Genomic DNA, 19,834 nt, shown 5'->3' with positions numbered 1-19,834 from the left:
CTAGACACTGCTACTCCCTGTCGAGGCAGGAAATAAACTGGAAGGAGGGTGGTTCCCACAGCCACAGGAAGGGGAAGTTTTTTAGATTCCTGCCTCCCTGATTGGACGGTGGGAAACACCCAAGATGTCCTCCGCCTCTTAGGGAGAAGCACACAATTAATGGACCAAGAGTTTGCCTAACTTATGACCTTAAAGAACAAAAATAGCAAACAAACAAAAGAAACGGCAGACATGTCATTCGACTGACCACCTGAAGAGCTTCCAGCAATGGAGCAAGACCTAATGCACAAGTCATGTACAGAGTCATCAAGCTTTGCCATTTGCTTCGTTATTTCCACATCTGAGACAAGACAATGATAGCGTGCCTTAAAATGACGACTGCTTCCTTCAGAGTTACGGCCGGAAGTCTCAGACTCATAACAAAGCAGATGAATGGCTGGAGGAAAAAAAAAGCCTTTTTACGGGAAGTCTAATGCATGCTTTGAAAAATGTTTTGGAAGGCAACACAGTATTTTATGTAACACATTCGGAAAGCAAACTGCCAACACCTGGTTTCTATCGCATATGGCACCACTATTCCCCTGAAACTACGACCAGACAGCGTTCATCAGTCGTAACCTCCTTGTTCCTAAACAACTCCTTAGCACAGTCTTATTTCATCTGAAAGCAGGATTTAATTGGCCCATTCCTCAAGTTTTAATCACGCACAAATTTTGGCTGTGCCACCCTACCTTGGCAATGTCTTCCTGAGCTGCCACTAAATTCAAGTACGAGATATTGACCAGGTCGGGGCCATACACGATTGTGAGCATGCGGTTCTCCAGCCTTCCTCCGACGTTCCCTGTGTCCAGATGTTCACGTAATTTCGGATCCTGAAAGGCAAAAATGAGCAAGATCATTAAAGCGTCTGCCTCTACTTAAAGAGACAAAGAAAGTCCGCGTACCATATTTTCATGCCTGCATAATTCAGTATGATGTTCAAACTGCTTCCTCTGGGGTCAGGAGCATTCTGTTCTGGTCACAACCGCCAAGTTCCATTCCAATGACGCTTTCAGAGAACCCATAAACGCCATGACACTTTCACATGCAAAACTGTGTATAATTTTTTAAGTGCTCTAAGGAAAGTGCAATGGAATTAACTCAGATGTCCACATGACCCGTACCATGAAAGGCTCTGTGTGAGTTTTCACATGGGTAGTGTGGGGACTGAAGGAGAAGAAGAAGAAGAGGAGGAGGAGAAGGAGGATGACGACATTGGATTTCTACCCTGCCCTTCACTACCTGAAGGCATCTCAGAGAGGCTTCCAATCTCCTTTCCCTTCTCCTCCCTACAACAGACACCCTGTGAGGTAGGTGGGGCTGAGAGAGCTCTGACAGAAACTTCTCTTTGTCAAGCATGGTAGAATTTCACTAGTAATTGATTGTTTTAGGGTCCTCCATAAAGCTGGCCTGTGAAATATCATTCATTCATTTATTTATTTATTTATTTATTTTATGACTTCTATCCCGCCCTTCCCAACAAGTGGCTCAGGGCTCATGGAGGACCAATGTCTATTGACTCTGTTATTCTTTCCCCCTCCCCCTTCTTGCTTTATTGCTTGCGAAGTAGAAGTAGAGAGAAACGAAACTAACTTGAGAAAGAGTAATCGGCACCTTGCCATACATTCCTGTTAGGGAGTGTGGCACATCTGGGGAAAGCAAGGATGGAGTCCTGATAACGCTATGAGAATGCAGACATTTATGATAGTTTATGTGTGAGAGTGCATCCCTCGCCCCCACCTTTTGGAATCCTTTTGGAGTATGCCTTAAAAGTATTGTATCAATGTATCTTTAGCATCACTCTCAAGAATCTGTTAGTATCGGTCTATCAATAAACATAGTTTTGTATCAAACCTAAACCGCATGCTTGACACTCTCGAGGAGAAGAGCTCTGAGAGAACTTGTGACTAACCCAAGGTCACTCCAGTAGGTGGAGGAGTGGGGAATCAAACCCGATTCTCTCAGACTGGGGTCCGCACACTTAACCACTACACCAAACTGGCCAAACTAACCACCTCAGACTGCAGGAGAAAGGATCATAATGTTCCTCCAATTAAAAAAATATCCCTACAAATGCAAAGAAATATAATTAACACAAAAATGAGAAAAGCCCTCGCCTAGCCCTTTGTATGTTATGCCAGTTTTCCATGAACAGGGAATTCTTACTACCAGCGATCCAGTCCAAAGCAACAGCCCTTTCACCACCTTGGAAACACACTTTCTCTCCCTCAAAAGTAAGAATTCAAGCAATTGCTCTTACTGCCTTGCAGCTACTCTTATGCTGGCATTTTATCCTTCCCTCCTTTGACCATATTTTCAAATAAAATTTAAAACCCACAAAGCAAAACGTGAAAGACCGTCCCTACACCAGGGGAAGGCAGACTTCACATTTCTGTCAGCTTCCCATTGGATCACCCACAGCGGGTAAAACTCTCCATGCCCCAATCCGCTACCCTCAGGAAGCTGAGGAGACAGAGAAAAAAATGGCCAGAAAATGGCCTCCATAGTGACACTCTAGGAATTCCTCCATGTCTCTATGGCCTTCTGCCCTGTCTTTGTAGGTTGGGGGGGGGAAGGAGGGGGGTCTTACTTTGATAAGGCTGAAGAGGGGCCAGGGGATGGAAGGGCCTCTCTAATCCGAGGGGATTCCTCTTTCCAAATTCACAAGCTTCAAAGAGAAAATAATTGAGCTGAGTCATGAGGAGCACAGAAGGATTGACTCCTAGATGGCACAAAGGTGGAGGGATCAAGTTGCCACTCAAAAACCCCACCCATTTCCATGTGGTTTATCGATCTGGCAACGAGGCATGCAAAACACTGACATGGTCTGGTGCGGGACAGGAAAGGACATGACATCCACTCAGTTTTGAAAGAAACAGAATCTTAATTTCTCCCCCTTCTGCCCAAACTAAATCTCCATTCACTCAAGGAAATTTGACAGAAGCATCTATTTGCAATGTTACCAAAATGCAAACAGGTTTAGCACCAGACAGAAAACTGTCGCTGTGAAACAAGTGAGGGCAAATACTTACTGGGAAAACTGAGAGGAAGAAACCCTGTTTCTAACGCCACTTAACCTGATGTGTTTGCATAAGAGGGATTAACTGAAAGCATTAAACAAGGTCTTTTCTCCTAGCTGAGTGCTGGAGCACATATGATTTTCTACATATTTCAGTATGCAGCAAGACCCCTTTAATGAGATTTTCAAATGAATTTAAATTTGGTCAACTGAATGGTTAAAAGGATGGTGACTAATTGGCAGATATTCCTGACGTTTAGTGATTAATTGACATTTGCAAGCATCTTCCTTTCTCTGAACTGGGTTGAAATGCCAGCTCTTTAGGGAAGTCAGAAGGTGACCCCAATGGAGAAGGGACAGCTGGAAGCCAAACAAAGGAGACAACAACTTTTGTGCAGTAGAACAGGTCGCAACTTTATGGGGTACAGCCGGAGAGGTTTGGTTTGGTGTGGGGCAGTGGACAGAGGTATCAGGCAACCTGCCTGCCCCCAAAATTGCGCAGCCAGCCCCTGAACCCACCCACAGAGGAGAGACCCTGGAATGGCAACCCAAGAGGAAGCCCTGGGAACAGGCCCATGCGTGTGCCCTCTTGCCACCTAGGGGAGAGAGGAGAGCGTGCCAGCCCCCGAGCTGGGCATGCCTCCCTCCCTCTGCCTCTGACCTTGCCCCCAGGGCCCTTAAGGGAACCCCAAGTGGGAGGAAGGCATCAGGCCCAGGTGGGTCAAGACTTCTGCCCAAACCACCTACCTACTTGTGAGGAGGAAGCAGAAACGAAGTGGAACAAACCAAAGCATACATCGGCAATGATGTTTCCTCTAAACTGCAGAGTCTTGTGAGCAACAATTCTACATTGTGAGCTACTGGTATTAAAGTTGTGAATTATTGTGCTCTGGGGTCAATTTTCCTGAGCTAAGACAAAAATCTGTGGGCTGGAGGCTAAAAATCTGTGAGCTGGCTCACGCTAACTAAGCCTAGAGGGAACCCTGGTCAGCAAACCGGGAACTGCACGTGCAAAAGCCACGAAAAACGAGGGGAGGGGAAACAACCCCCCTTCACAAGCCCACCTGCCATAGCCCATCCGTGAGCAGCTCAGCCAGCCTTCTGATTGGCTGGCCGTCCAAGGAGGTCACAGGGGGCTTGCAAAGATGCGTGGAGCCCTTTGAGGCTGCCTGCGCACCCTGGGATCGTGGCCCCTGGGCTGGCTCTTCATGCCCATCCCGAGACTATGCAATACTCTGACCAGCGAATGACTGCTCAAAGGCTGGAATATGAAGCCTGTCAAATATTTGGACACCTGCTGGCTTTCGACGTCTTCTTCTGCCTAACTGAAAGGTTTACCCAAGGGTGGCTCAAACCGGCAAGTCCTGAATTGCTATTTTCCTAATACATTTCAATTAGTTTAATGTCAATTTGGCAGGAAATAACTGTCTACCTACGTATTACATCCTTATGAGCTATCAGTCTTTTCCTTTGATACCGTGAAACAAAACACCCTAACGATGCAAGTCACCAAATATTACTGATGTGCAATCTTCTGGAGAGCCAGTTTGGTGCAGTGGTTCAGTGTGCAGACTCTTACCTGGGAGAACCGGGTTTGATTCCCCACTCCTCCACCTGCAGCTGCTGGAATGGCCTTGGGTCAGCCAGAGCTCTCTTATCTGGGAGAACCGGGTTTGATTCCCCACTCCTCCACTTGCACCTGCTGGAATGGCCTTGGGTCAGCCATAGCTCTCTTATCTGGGAGAACCAGGTTTAATTCCCCACTCCTCCACTTGCACCTGCTGGAATGGCCTTGGGTCAGGCATAGCTCTCTTATCTGGGAGAACCGGGTTTGATTCCCCATTCCTCCACTTGCAGCTGCTGGAATGGCCTTGGGTCAGCCAGAGCTCTCTTATCTGGGAGAACCGGGTTTGATTCCCCACTCCTCCACTTGCACCTGCTGGAATGGCCTTGGGTCAGCCATAGCTCTCTTATCTGGGAGAACCAGGTTTAATTCCCCACTCCTCCACTTGCATCTGCTGGAATGGCCTTGGGTCAGCCATAGCTCTCTTATCTGGGAGAACCGGGTTTGATTCCCCACTTCCACCAGCTGGAATGGCCTTGGGTCAGTCATAGCTCTCTTATCTGGGAGAACCGGGTTTGATCCCCCACTCCTTCACTTGCAGCTGCTGGAATGGCCTTGGGTCAGCCAGAGCTCTCTTATCTGGGAGAACCGGGTTTGATCCCCCACTCCTTCACTTGCAGCTGCTGGAATGGCCTTGGGTCAGCCAGAGCTCTCTTATCTGGGAGAACCGGGTTTGATTCCCCACTCCTCCACTTGCAGCTGCTGGAATGGCCTTGGGTCAGCCAGAGCTCTCTTATCTGGGAGAACTGGGTTTGATTCCCCACTCCTCCACTTGCAGCTGCTGGAATGGCCTTGGGTCAGCCATAGCTCTCTTATCTGAGAGAACCGGGTTTGATTCCCCACTCCTCCACTTGCAGCTGCTGGAATGGCCTTGGGTCAGGCATAGCTCTCTTATCTGGGAGAACCGGGTTTGATTCCCCACTCCTCCACCTGCACCAGCTGCTGGAATGGCCTTGGGTCAGCCATAGCTCTCTTATCTGAGAGAACCGGGTTTGATTCCCCACTCCTCCACCTGCAGCTGCTGGAATGGCCTTGGGTCAGCCAGAGCTCTCTTATCTGGGAGAACTGGGTTTGATTCCCCACTCCTCCACTTGCAGCTGCTGGAATGGCCTTGGGTCAGGCATAGCTCTCTTATCTGGGAGAACCGGGTTTGATTCCCCACTCCTCCACCTGCACCAGCTGCTGGAATGGCCTTGGGTCAGCCAGAGCTCTCTTATCTGGGAGAACCGGGTTTGATTCCCCATTCCTCCACTTGCAGCTGCTGGAATGGCCTTGGGTCAGCCATAGCTCTCTTATCTGGGAGAACCGGGTTTGATTCCCCACTCCTCCACCTGCAGCTGCTGGAATGGCCTTGGGTCAGCCATAGCTCTCTTATCTGGGAGAACCGGGTTTGATTCCCCACTCCTGCACTTGCAGCTCCTGGATTGGCCTCAGGCCAACCACAAGGACTCTCAAGGCTGTTCTGCTCCAGAGCAGCTTTGGGGGAGCTCTCTCAGGCTCAAACTGGAGAGCCAGTTTGGTGTAGTGGTTAAGTGTGCGGACTCTTATCTGGGAGAACCGGGTTTGATGCCCCACTCCTTCACTTGCAGCTCCTGGATTGGCCTCAGGCCAACCACAAGTTCTCTCAAGGCTGTTCTGCTCCAGAGCAGCTTTGGGAGAGCTCTCTCAGCCTCAAACTGGAGAGCCAGTTTGGTGTAGTGGTTAAGTGTGCGGACTCTTATCTGGGAGAACCGGGTTTGATGCCCCACTCCTCCACTTGCACCTGCTGGAATGGCCTTGGGTCAGCCATAGCTCTGGCAGAGGTTGTCCTTGAAAGAGTGGTTGAAAGAGCCAGTTTGATGTAGTGGTTAAGTGTGCGAACTCTTATCTGGGAGAACCGGGTTTGATGCTCCACTCCTCCACTTGCACCTCTGGAATGGCCTTGGGTCAGCCATAGCTCTGGCAGAGGTTGTCCTTGAAAGGGCAGCTGCTGTGAAAGCCCTCTCCAGCCCCACCCACTTCACAGGGTGTCTGTTGTGGGTGGGGGGAAGATAAAGAAGATTGTGGAGTGGAGGGCGGGATATAAATCCAATATCTTCATCTACCTCACAGGGTGTCTGTTGGCGGGGAGGAAGGGAAAGGAGATTGTGAGCCGCTCTGAGGCTCTTTGGAGTGGAGGGCGGGATATAAATCCAGTATCTTCATCTACTTCACAGGGTGTCTGTTGTGGGGGGAAGGGAAAGGAGATAGTGAGCCGCTCTGAGACTCTTCGGAGTGGAGGGCGGGATATAAATCCAATATCTTCATCTACCTCACAGGGTGTCTGTTGTGGGGGGAAGGGAAAGGAGATTGTGAGCGGCTCTGAGACTCTTCGGAGTGGAGGGTAGGATATAAATCCAATATCTTCATCTACCTCACAGGGTGTCTGTTGTGGGGGGGGGAGGAAGGTAAAGGAGATTATGAGTCGCTCTGAGGCTCTTGGAGTGGAGGGCGGGATATAAATCCAATATCTTCATCTACCTCACAGGGTGTCTGTTGTGGGGGAGGAAGGTAAAGGAGATTGTGAGCCGTTCTGAGACTCTTCGGAGTGGAGGGTGGGATATAAATCCAATATCTTTATCTACCTCACAGGGTGTCTGTTGTGGGGGAGGAAGGTAAAGGAGATTGTGAGCCGCTCTGAGACTCTTCGGAGTGGAGGGCGGGATATAAATCCAATATCTTCATCTACCTCACAGAGTGTCTGTTGTGGGGGAGGAAGGGAAAGGAGATTGTGAGCCGTTCTGAGACTCTTCGGAGTGGAGGGTGGGATATAAATCCAAAATCTTTATCTACCTCACAGGGTGTCTGTTGTGGGGGAGGAAGGTAAAGGAGATTGTGAGCCGCTCTGAGACTCTTCGGAGTGGAGGGCGGGATATAAATCCAATATCTTCATCTACCTCACAGGGTGTCTGTTGTGGGGGAGGAAGGGAAAGCAGACTGTGAGTCGCTCTGAGGCTCTTTGGAGTGGAGGGCGGGATATAAATCCAATATCTTCATCTACTTCACAGGGTGTCTGTTGTGGGGGAGGAAGGGAAAGGAGATTGTGAGCTGCTCTGAGACTCTTTGGAGTGGAGGGCGGGATACAAATCCAATATCTTCATCTACCTCACAGGGTGTCTGTTGTGGGGGAGGAAGGTAAAGGAGATTGTGAGCCACTCTGAGGCTCTTCAGAGCGGAGGGCAGGATATATATCCAATATCTTCATCTACCTCACAGGGTGTCTGTTGTGAGGGGAAGGAGGTAAAGGAGATTGTGAGACACTCTGAGGCTCTTCAGAGTGGAGGGCGGGATACAAATCCAATATCTTCATCTACCTCACAGGGTGTCTGTTGTGGGGGAGGAAGGAAAAGGAGATTGTGAGCCGCTCTGGGACTCTTCGGAGTGGAGGGCGGGATATAAATCCAATATCTTCATCTACCTCACAGGGTGTCTGTTGTGGGGGAGGAAGGAAAAGGAGATTGTGAGCCGCTCTGGGACTCTTCGGAGTGGAGGGCGGGATATAAATCCAATATCTTCATCTACCTCTCAGGGTGTCTGTTGTGGGGGAGGAAGGGAAAGGAGATTTTGAGCCGCTCTGAGACTCTTCAGAGTGGAGGGCGGGATACAAATCCAATATCTTCATCTACCTTACAGAGTGTCTGTTGTGGGGGAGGAAGGGAAAGGAGATTGTGAGCCGCTCTGAGACTCTTCAGAGTGGAGGGCGGGATATAAATCCAATATCTTCATCTACCTTACAGAGTGTCTGTTGTGGGGGAGGAAGGGAAAGGAGATTTTGAGCCGCTCTGAGACTCTTCAGAGTGGAGGGCGGGATATAAATCCAATATCTTCATCTACCTTACAGAGTGTCTGTTGTGGGGGAGGAAGGGAAAGGAGATTGTGAGCCGCTCTGAGACTCTTTGGAGTGGAGGGCGGGATATAAATCCAATATCTTCATCTACCTCACAGGGTGTCTGTTGTGGGGGAGGAAGGGAAAGGAGATTTTGAGCCGCTCTGAGGCTCTTCAGAGTGGAGGGCGGGATACAAATCCAATATCTTCATCTACCTCACAGGGTGTCTGTTGTGGGGGAGGAAGGAAAAGGAGATTGTGAGCCGCTCTGGGACTCTTCGGAGTGGAGGGCGGGATATAAATCCAATATCTTCATCTACCTCACAGGGTGTCTGTTGTGGGGGAGGAAGGAAAAGGAGATTGTGAGCCGCTCTGGGACTCTTCGGAGTGGAGGGCGGGATATAAATCCAATATCTTCATCTACCTCTCAGGGTGTCTGTTGTGGGGGAGGAAGGGAAAGGAGATTTTGAGCCGCTCTGAGACTCTTCAGAGTGGAGGGCGGGATACAAATCCAATATCTTCATCTACCTCACAGGGTGTCTGTTGTGGGGGAGAAAGGTAAAGGAGATGGTGAGCCGCTCTGAGACTCTTCGGAGTGGAGGGCGGGATATAAATCCAATATCTTCATCTACCTTACAGAGTGTCTGTTGTGGGGGAGGAAGGGAAAGGAGATTGTGAGCCGCTCTGAGACTCTTCAGAGTGGAGGGCGGGATATAAATCCAATATCTTCATCTACCTTACAGAGTGTCTGTTGTGGGGGAGGAAGGGAAAGGAGATTTTGAGCCGCTCTGAGACTCTTCAGAGTGGAGGGCGGGATATAAATCCAATATCTTCATCTACCTTACAGAGTGTCTGTTGTGGGGGAGGAAGGGAAAGGAGATTTTGAGCCGCTCTGAGACTCTTCAGAGTGGAGGGCGGGATATAAATCCAATATCTTCATCTACCTCACAGGGTGTCTGTTGTGGGGGTGGGGGAGGAAGGGAAAGGAGATTGTGAGCCGCTCTGAGACTCTTTGGAGTGGAGGGCGGGATATAAATCCAATATCTTCATCTACCTCACAGGGTGTCTGTTGTGGGGGAGGAAGGGAAAGGAGATTTTGAGCCGCTCTGAGACTCTTCAGAGTGGAGGGCGGGATACAAATCCAATATCTTCATCTACCTCACAGGGTGTCAGTTGTGGGGGGGGGGGGAGGAGGAGTGCACTGGAACAGAGCTCCACCCAGACAGGGCAGGGCTCCGGGTGCAGGACGGCATCTTTAATGGCCTCCCTGATGGCTTCAGCCTTCCCCAGCATACCCGCTGTGGCAGGCATGCTGGGGAAGGCACAGAGTAGCTCTGCTGGGCTTTTTTGGTAGCGGAACTAAATCCACCCCCCCCCCCCCCAACTCAGTACCCTTGGAGACAGAAGGCCACCAACAAGGAAAGAGGAGCAGAAGTTGCCCTATAAGAAACATCCCTATTCAGCTGCCAAGGAAAGCCAGTGGATTCTCCCTGTCTCCAGGTCCTGCACTGTAAGAGCAAAGAAATGGCTCTCTTTCAGGACATCAGGGCAAGAGGTGTGGCTGAGGCAGCCAAGCGACATGCCCCCACCCCCACCCCCCTTCTGTGATGCTGTCAGGAGCCCTGGCCATCTGTGGACTATGTCTGCTGGCTTGTTCTATGTTGCACCTTTGCTCTGGGAATAGGGGGAAGAGTGAACAGTGTAGCTGTTGGGGTTTTGATGCATTTTCACTTCCTGTTGTCATGAGTTAATTAAGTGCTTGCATATGCATGCTGATGTTTAGCCAGTGAGACTGGTGGAGCCAATGAGAATGTTTGCACGTACTTCTCACCAAGGCTGGGTGTCAATATGCATAGTGACCATTGAGGGAGAGCCCTAAAAGGCTAATGCATATATTTGGGTGGTGGTCTAGGGGAAAGCGTTTGGTCACTTTTATTGCCCTTTGTGTTAAGCCCTTAGATCTCCATGCTGTTGAAGTTAAGACTTGAGAGAGTCGAGATGTAGCTTAGAAGCTAGATAGGATATTGAATCCTTTCTTGTTTTCTAGAAATCCCAGTCATCCCTTTCCTCATTAGTAAAGTAAACTACTTTTATTCTTAAGCTAAACCGTGTGCCTGGCTGTTATTTGTGGTTCTCTCCACGTTACTCTGCTAATCGTATATCTAAACCCTAGCAGTATCTGCTTTGCTATTTCTGTGCAATGGTTGTAATTATCCATTTCTGGCTTGTGAAGGAGATTGGAGCCAGTGTCTCAGAGCCAGTTTGGTGTAGTGGTTATGGGTGCACTCTTATCTGGGAGAACCAGGTTTGATTCCCCACTCCCTCCTCCTCCTCCACCTGCAGCTGCTGGAATGGCCTTGGGTCAGCCATAGCTCCGGCAGAGATGTCCTTGAAAAGGCAGCTTCTGGGAGAGCTTTCTCAGCCCCACCCACCTCACAGGGTGTCTGCTGTGGGGGAGGAAGGGAAAGGAGATTGTGAGCTGCTCTGAGACTCAAAGTGGAGGGCGGGATGTAAATCCAATATCATCATCTTCTTCTTCTTCCCGCCTTATCACCTTCCAGAGCCCACTTGGACTACACATTGTCTGGGAGGGGAGAGAGTTTGGTGGGAACTAATTTGTTTTGCTTTACATGGGCTTTTTGCTGTTATATTTGGCAGGAACAATCACAGCCCTAAAAAGAATATAAAGATATGGTCACCCCCCAGTCGATTGTTCTGCTACTGTTTCCTGCCTATCAATAAAGTCAACCTTCTTTGAAACCTGGAGGTCTGCTTAGATGGAAGACAGTCCCAGAGTTGACAGATGCCGCAGGTTCACTGTCTGCCCCTCACACTGTGGGGCTGCAAAAGGCAGAGCACCAGGGAGTTTCCTAAGCAGCTGATCGAGGAAGGGTCCTTCTCTTCCCATCTCTTACACAGCTAAAGTGGTTGATTACAACTCCCCCTCCCCTTGAGGAACTAGGATGCAGTGAGGGAAAACATAAAATGGTGCCAGTAAAGGTGCACAAGGGTAACTCCATGGCTGCTAATAGCCAGCCTCAGCTAACACACACACACCACTTGCACTTCACGTCCCCCCACCAACAAAACCCCTTTGTATGGAATGCATCATCTCATCCCTTTGCTTTATGTACAGGCCTCTTTCAGCAGAACACTGGAACACTTCCCTCCCCACCATCCTTTTCACGCACAGCACAGAGTGCGGGTTCCAGTTCATTAGTCCAGCGGACACAGTTTTTCCGCAATACACAGATTAGAAAGAGGCCCTCGAGTGCTGAACTACAGAAGGAGGAAGCTGACGCACCGATGTCTCTTCACTGATAAAACAGTTGGTATCCAGCATCTTCATTTTCGTAACTCATTAAAATCCCGGAGACTGCCACATAAACAGGCAATTGAATTGACTGAGCATGCAATTTGCCCAAAATTACCATTCATATAATAAGCCAGTTAGAGAACAATAAACACTGTACTTGGCACCATTTTGCCCATCCTCACGCTGGGCATGGCAGCAAGCACAACGTATTCTAAAGACGTAGCCAAAATACTGTAGAATTCCCAAACTTTCCTGACAGACAGGACTTCCCATCCAGAGTTAAACAGGAACCTTTTCTTCACATAAGAGAAGCCCTGTTGGATCAGGCCAATGGCCCATCCAGTCCAACACTCTGTGTTACATAAGAACAGAAGAGAAGCCATGTTGGATCAGTCCAATGGCCCATCCAGTCCAACACTCTGTGTCACATAAGAATATAAGAGAAGCCCTGTTGGATCAGGCCAATGGCCCTTCCAGTCCAACACTCTGTGTCACAGAAGAACAGAAGAGAAGCCCTGTTGGATCAGGCCAATGGCCCATCCAGTCCAACACTCTGTGTCACATAAGAACAGAAGAGAAGCCATGTTGGATCAGGCCAATGGCCCATCCAGTCAAACACTCTGTGTCACATAAGAGAAGCCATGTTAGATCAGGCCAATGGTCCCTCCAGTCAAACATTCTGTGTCACATAAGAACATAAGAGAAGCCATGTTGGATCAGGCCAATGGCCCCTCCAGTCCAAGACTCTGTGTCACATAAGAACATAAGAGAAGCCATGTTGGATCAGGCCAATGGCCCATCTAGTCCAACACTCTGTGTCACATAAGAGAAGCCATGTTGGATCAGGCCAATGGCCCATCCAGTCCAACACTCTGTGTCTCATAAGAACATAAGAGAAGCCATGTTGGATCAGGCCAATGGCCCATCCAGTCCAACACTCTGGCCAATATATGTGTGAGTGTATATATATATATATATATATACACATATGTACATACACAGATATACATATATACATATACACACACACACACACACACACACACACACATATATATACACACTGTGGCTAATAGCCACTGATGGACCTCTGTTCCATGTTTTTATCCAATCCCCTCTTGAAGCTGGCTATGCTTGTAGCCGCCGCCACCTCCTGTGGCAGTGAATTCCATATGTTAATCACCCTTTTGGTGAAGAAGTACCTCCTTTTATCCGTTCTAACCCAACTGCTCAGCAATTTCATTGAATGCCTACGAGTTCTTGCATTGTGAGAAAGGGAGAAAAGTACTTCTTTCTCTTCCTTCTCCATCCCATGCATAACTTTGTGAGCCTCTATCATGTCACCCCGCAGTCGACGTTTCTCCAAGCTAAAGAGCCTCAAGCGTTTTAACCTTTCTTCATAGGGAAAGTGTTCCAAACCTTTTCTTGAAGGAAGGCAGCCTTGAATCGCCAACACCACGAGCCCCAACTCTAAGGGCAAACCAAGACCCTAATAGGACAATTTGCCCATCTGGTCGTAGTGACAGTGACCCGTCTGTCCTTCTGTCCCTGACGGCTGGCCAAGTCAGCCTCTCTCTGCCAGGCCCCCATGATTAACAACCGAGTCGCCTTGTCTTTGCAGAACACAAAACAAAATCAATGTGGCAGTTTATTAAAAGCTCCAGCAATGATTTATTTTTACATGCATTTCTTGTCAGCAAGCCACAGGAAGAGTTCTCCCCAAGCAAGGCAGGATACTCTTCTATTAACCTTGCCAAAGCATCCAAATTAGCTGGCATTTATTTATTTTTTAAAAAGAGGGGGAGTGAAGCAGCAGCAGCTCACACCTGCGACATCCACAACGTTATTCACTTCTTCTATATTGCTCAGAAAAAGCACGTCTGTCACACTTCTGATCCTTGGTTTGCTGCGACATGATGTGAGGTTTTCAGCCCCTTCCAATCAGAAGCCAGTCCAAGAAAAGATTAACCAATCCTTTGCACATCACCTGACAGAGGTATTAATATCCATGTTGGAAATAAATGCATCCAGTAAAATGTGCCAAATTGTTAACATTTATTTTGCAAAGATACGGCAAATGCGTTTCCTGAGAGACCCACCTGAGTGGCTCGAAAGGCAGGCAGAATTGATCGAACAACAACACTCCTCTCACCTCCCTGACTGAGGAGACAGAGTCCAAAATGGCTCCTAAAATCTGAGCGTGATGCTCAGCTTGTGTCTGGGCTGTGTCACTTCACTAGAAGGGCACCCCCCCACCCCCTGACTGAACGTCCTTCCATACACAAACCCCCTCCACAAAGGGAGCTGGTTCAGGAATGGTTTATCTGAGGTGAGGCTTCAGCTATTTGGCTTCTTGCCAGCTCCAGTCCTGCTGCCTGTCTCTCTCTTTTTTTCAGGTGAACTTTCACAACCGGCAAACATGGTTGCTTGTTCCCTTATTCAGCCCCGACTTTCAGTCTCCCTCCCTTCCTCTCCATTACGTCATAAGTCAACAAGGTGATGACGATAAACCATGACTATGTGACCCCACACTGGCTGTGATCCCTTATTGGCTCCTCATTGGCAAAGCCTCTGAAATCAGCAGCTTCTAGAACATGAGAGAACAAAAGAGAAGCCATGTTGGGTCAGACCAGTGGCCCATCCAGTCCAACACTCTGTGTCACACAGTGGCCAAAAAAACCAAGTGCCATCAGAAGGTCCACTTGAGAGGTCAGAACTCCAGAAGCCCTCCCATTGTTGCTTCCCCCCCAAGCAGCAAGAAGACAGAGCATCACTGTCCCAGACATAAGAACATAAGAGAAGCCATGTTGGATCAGGCCAGTGGCCCATCCAGTCCAACACTCTGTGTCACACAGTGGCCAAAAAACCCAAGTGCCATCAAGAGGTCCACCAGTGGGGCCAGGACACTAGAAGCCCTCCCAGTGTGCCCCCCAAGCACCAAGAAGACAGAGCATCACTGCCCCATACATAAGAACATAAGAGAAGCCATGTTGGATCAGGCCCATGGCCCATCCAACACTCTGTGTCACACAGTGGCCAAAACACCCAAGTGCCATCAGAAGGTCCACCAGTGGGGCCAGGACACTAGAAGCCCTCCCAATGTGCCCCCCAAGCACCAAGAAGACAGAGTATCACTGCCCCAGACATAAGAGAAGCTATGTTGGGTCAGGCCAATGGTCCATCTAGTCCAACATAGTGGCCAAAAAACCCAGGTGCCACCAAGAATACAGAGCATCACTTTCCCAGACAGAAGAACATAAGAGAAGCCCTGTTGGGTCAGGCCAATGGCCCCTCCAGTCCAACACTCTGTGTAACATAAGAACATAAGAGAAGCCCTGTTGGATCAGGCCAATGGCCCATCCAGTCCAACACTCTGTGTCACAGAAGAACATAAGAGAAGCCATGTTGGGTCAGGCCAATGGTCCATCTAGTCCAACATAGTGGCCAAAAAACCCAGATGCCACCAAGAATACAGAGCATCACTTTCCCAGACAGAAGAACAGAAGAGAAGCCCTGTTGGGTCAGGCCAATGGCCCCTCCAGTCCAACGTGTGTCACGCAGCGGCCAGCTCCTGCAAAGCTGTCATTACCTTAGTCACCTTCCTACCTCTCTAATTGGCCTGATTAAAACAGATGCTTCCCAAATATCCTAACTCGTTACTTTTTTTCATAGCAATTCCAAATCTCATTGCTGTGGAGGTCTCATCTCACTCTCAGTGACACCAACAGGAACACAGCGGGGCTTAGAAATGTCCTTCCCAGACCTTCCTTCCTGCCACAACACCCCTCTTGTGTTACTTCGAGATGAGAAAAGCCAGCATGAGGCAGTCCAGCCCTCTCTTCCAACACGGACATGATGTGCTTGAAGCAACCAAGAACCGGAGGGGCTCCAGCAAACACTGGATGCATCACACAGCAATAGTCAGATCCCTAAAGCTCTGAATCTTTGTCAGCCCCCGTGGGACTCAGGCCATTTAAAACCACAACACTGTGGAAGCGGGGGGAGTATGTGAGGCAGGGGGAGCTCCAAAAGCTGACCGGGAAGTCTGCAGGCTTCGGGGACAGGGGGGCGCTTCTAGGTCTTGCGATCCCCCTGTTATCACTGGAGCATGACTGAGTCCAGTAGATCTTTTTAGACTAAGTTCAGCCCCTTGGGCTTGCAGAAATGAATTCCCTGTTTCTGGCGGATGAATCCAGACTCTCTTATCCCTTGCATTTCTGCAGTGAAGAAGCAACACAAAATAGCTAAAGCGAAAGCAAGATGCTATCCTGAATTGAGTTAAGCGAAGTGTGCAGCTGTTCTTCCTGCCGGCATCTTGGGGTCCTCTGGACATTCTCAGCTGTGTCCATAACAGCTGAGCAGGGATTGATATTAATCTTCCACCACTGTTCTTCATGGTGAGACGTGTCTCTCGCCAGCACAGTCCAGGAGCAGAATTAAAAGGGGACGGGGAGTTCTATAAACAGAGCGAAATTGGAAGTGGCCAAACTTGTGCAGGAAGATAAGTTCTCTCCACCCCCATGAGACAACCATGGCTGCATGCATCTGGAGACAGAGCTGTAGGTACAATTTATCTAGAAACAGAACTAAGAGTGAGTGCAAACGTGCCGAGGGGCGATGCTCTATCTCCACACACAGTTGTGGGGAAAGTACAGCTCTCACAATGGAAATTGCTTGAGACGATGTTTATCAAAGAAAAGGCAACACACCAGTCTGCCCTTAAAATATGACGCCGCCTGCTTCTCTTTGGTGGGTTTCTAGGCTTCCTTCTAGCTGATGCCCCACCGTGCCCATTTGGCGTGCTTTGCAGGGCTGCTGGACTAAACTCTGCCACAGAGCCTCTGCCACAGGATGCTGGCACCATGCAGAGCCGGAAGACGGCGGCTTTGCTAGTTACATTTTTTAAAAAAATGTTAACATGCATCCACCTTATTTTAAGTGGAGGACTGACTCACTGAATTCATTATCTCCCCAGCTGACAAAATTACATCAGTGTTCCTTCACTCCTGGGTTCTTTGCACACAGAGACATCAGCCTGGACACAGGCCAAGGTGGAAGATTGCTGGTATTTGAGGAGTCTTTTCTTCCCCACCACAGGCTGAAATCTGTCAGGTTTGCTGCACGAGAATTAGCTCTTTAGAGAACCAACAGCAGTGTGAAGACAGTTCCCAAGAAGCTGGGAGCAGGGATACAATCAGCCTCATGCTCCCCCACCCCACCTTACAGGTGGAAGACAACCTGGTTTTCTACTGGCAAACAAGGAAGAACCGGCTGGGGGTCATGGGACCCATGTTAAAAAAGTCATGGCGGGAAAATCCTCCCCCTTTTGGGGGGGAAGGTATTTTGGGAAGATTTAAATATGTACAGTACCTACTATTCTACCAAACCCTAACTAATGTCACTGCTATAACAACATAAATGCATCATTTATAACTTAGCATTAAAAACTGCAGTATCTGATGCATTTGTGGGATTTAACAGTTATAAATGCCTTATTTTTCTACAAGCAAAACTGCAAATATGCCCAATGCTTGAGAGGAAATTGCAAGCTGTTGTACCCTATACTACATGAGGACATTTATCTTAATTTTTGATATCTAAAAAGTAGAAAACTAGGAGATAAACAGAAAACACAAGTTTTGTTGTAAATAAAAATGTATTATTTGCTCAGAAAAAGGTTCACACAAAGAGTCTGTAATAATATGGGCAGAACTAGGATGTAGTTCCAAATAGATACTGTCATCTTTCTTCTGGGGTTACTGGTTAGAGAGAGCTCAGTGCTCAAGGAAACTGTCAGAGAAACTTTGAGACTTTGGGGCAGTTTCTACCCCACCTTCTTCTGGTCCCCCCCCCCCCGCCCATTTCTATCCAGCAAGTGAGGGCAATAAGCTACCTGTTCCCCCAAATTCTTTCACAGAATCTCATTGTAATGGACTTTGGAGTTGTCTTTTTAAATCCACTCAGCATCTTTCTGTGTGTCTGTCCAATGTATTCTCTGGAAAGAGGGGGCTCGAAGATGCGTGTTTCTGGTCCAGCTGCTCCTATCTCTGAAGGAAGCCAAAACCGCTGAACCAAGCAGGAGTAAAGTTGCACCTTTAAAACCAACACAGTTTTATTCAGAATGTCAGCTTTTGTGTGCTCTAAGCACACCTCATCAGGCTGCCCATCTGGATCTATCTACATGGAAAACCGGTGAAGGAAGACTAGTCACATTCCCCAGTGGGGTTTTGTGCCTCTCTACTTCCAGCAGAGTGGTAAAGCTGCAGTACTGCAGTCCAAGCTCTGCTCACAACCTGAGTTCGATCCTGGTGGAAGCTGGGTTCAGGTAGCTGGCTCAAGGTTGACTCAGCCTTCCATCCTTCCAATGTCAGTAAAAGGAGTAAGTGTAGAGGACTGGGGAAGGCAATGGCAAACCACCCCGTAAAAAGTCTGCCGTGAAAACGCTGTGAAAGCAACGTCACCCCAGAGTCGGAAGCGACTGGTGCTTGCACAGGGGACTACCTTGACCTTTTACTTCCAACTCAGTAAACACTGGACTGTAGAACATCAGCAGAGCCTCTCTGAATCAGACCAGTGGTCCATCTAGGCCAACACCCAGTTTCACCAGTTCCTCTGGAGGGCCAGCAGCAGGAAAGAGAGGCCGAGGCGTCCCTAAGGTTGCCTCATGGCTCTGGGGTTGAGAGGTTTAGTGCCTCTGAATGTGGAGGTCCCCCTCAGCCCCCCTTGATAGACTTCTCCTCCATGACTCTATCTCATCCCCTCTCCAAGCCGTTTATCCCTGTGGCCATCACGGCATCCTCAGGCAGGGAGTTCCACATTGCAATCCCTCTCTGTATTAAGAAGTATTTCCTTTTGCTCAGCTTGAACCTCCTGCCCGCCAGAACCACAGGATAACCTTGGGTTTTAGTATGTTGGGAGAAGAAGAAAAAGTTCTCTCAGTCTCTACCCTACGCATAATATTTCACACAACTTCTCAGGGGAAAGGTCTGAAGCCAGTGGCAGCCACTGCCAGCCCCCAAAGAAACCCCCGAAGGCCAAAGGCGGCAGCAACAGCGGCACCCAAAGAGGCAAAACGGCCCCACCGGAGAAGATCCAAGAGGGCAGCCGTGTTGGTCTGAAGCAGCTGAACAAAGCAGGAGTCAAGTCCACCTTTAAGACCAACCAACGTTAATTGGTTGGTCTTAAAGGTGCATCTTGACTCCTGCTTTGTTCCTCCTTCCCCAGGATTTCACAAGGCACTTCTCACTCGACTTGTGAGCCGCCTGCTATTTAAAGGCAGGCATGAAGATTTTGAGATGAGTCACAGAGCAGACTCTAGTCGGAAATCGCAGCTCTTAAATGGCCAGACTTCAGAAAGGGCAAGAAAGTTCCAGAAGTCAAAGTTGTGATCCAACACGCCCTAGCACAAACGGGCTGACAGTTACACAATTGAACAAACATTCTACATCTGTTGTTCTAAGAATGTAACCTTCTAAAAAAAGTTGGACTTTATAATTAAGCCTGTGAAAACATAACATTACAACCAAGGGTTTGCCTGAGATTATAACATGACTCACAAATAGCCCTTTCCCTCCTCTTCTGCAACTCGGTCACAAATGGTAGCTTTCGATACCCCAACGAAGTGGCTAGTAGCGACAGAGAAATCACCATGTAACTTTCACACATGCCAATCATCCAATTTGGGGTCATGACTTACAGGCTGAAAAGCCATAAAATGCAGGAAGAGAAGAGAGGGAAGACAGAACCCAACACAACTGTTCTTTACTTTTTTGCCAAACGTTCTTCAGCCTGCATTGGATTTTCAACACTGAAGGCAAAAGTCAGACATGTTCTGAAATGTGGAAATGAACACAGTCTCTGAAACCTGTAACAGAATGACAGACAGAATGACGTGCGAGCTCTCTTCATGTGTATCGAGTTCAAGTCAGGCAGGTGTTTCATCTGTTCAAGCCACTTCTGCCACCAGCTGACTCGAGATTTCTGTCCTCTCTG

The 19,834-nt window shown here is 48.7% G+C and overlaps 1 protein-coding gene across 1 annotated transcript in view; it reads right to left on the bottom strand.

Moving 5' to 3' along the window:
- PLCB1 (phospholipase C beta 1) overlaps positions 1-19,834 on the bottom strand; it is a 576,948-nt gene that overhangs the window by 275,409 nt on the left and 281,705 nt on the right. The window contains 1 exon segment of the mRNA XM_060261607.1: positions 732-872. Within this exon segment, the coding sequence (XP_060117590.1) occupies positions 732-872 (141 nt within the window).

The sequence above is a fragment of the Heteronotia binoei genome, chromosome 1 (assembly GCF_032191835.1).
Source record: "Heteronotia binoei isolate CCM8104 ecotype False Entrance Well chromosome 1, APGP_CSIRO_Hbin_v1, whole genome shotgun sequence".
In the NCBI taxonomy this organism is placed as follows: domain Eukaryota; kingdom Metazoa; phylum Chordata; class Lepidosauria; order Squamata; family Gekkonidae; genus Heteronotia; species Heteronotia binoei.
The sequence above is the reverse complement of the archived record's forward strand: the minus strand, read 5'-3'. Positions and strand labels throughout refer to the sequence as shown.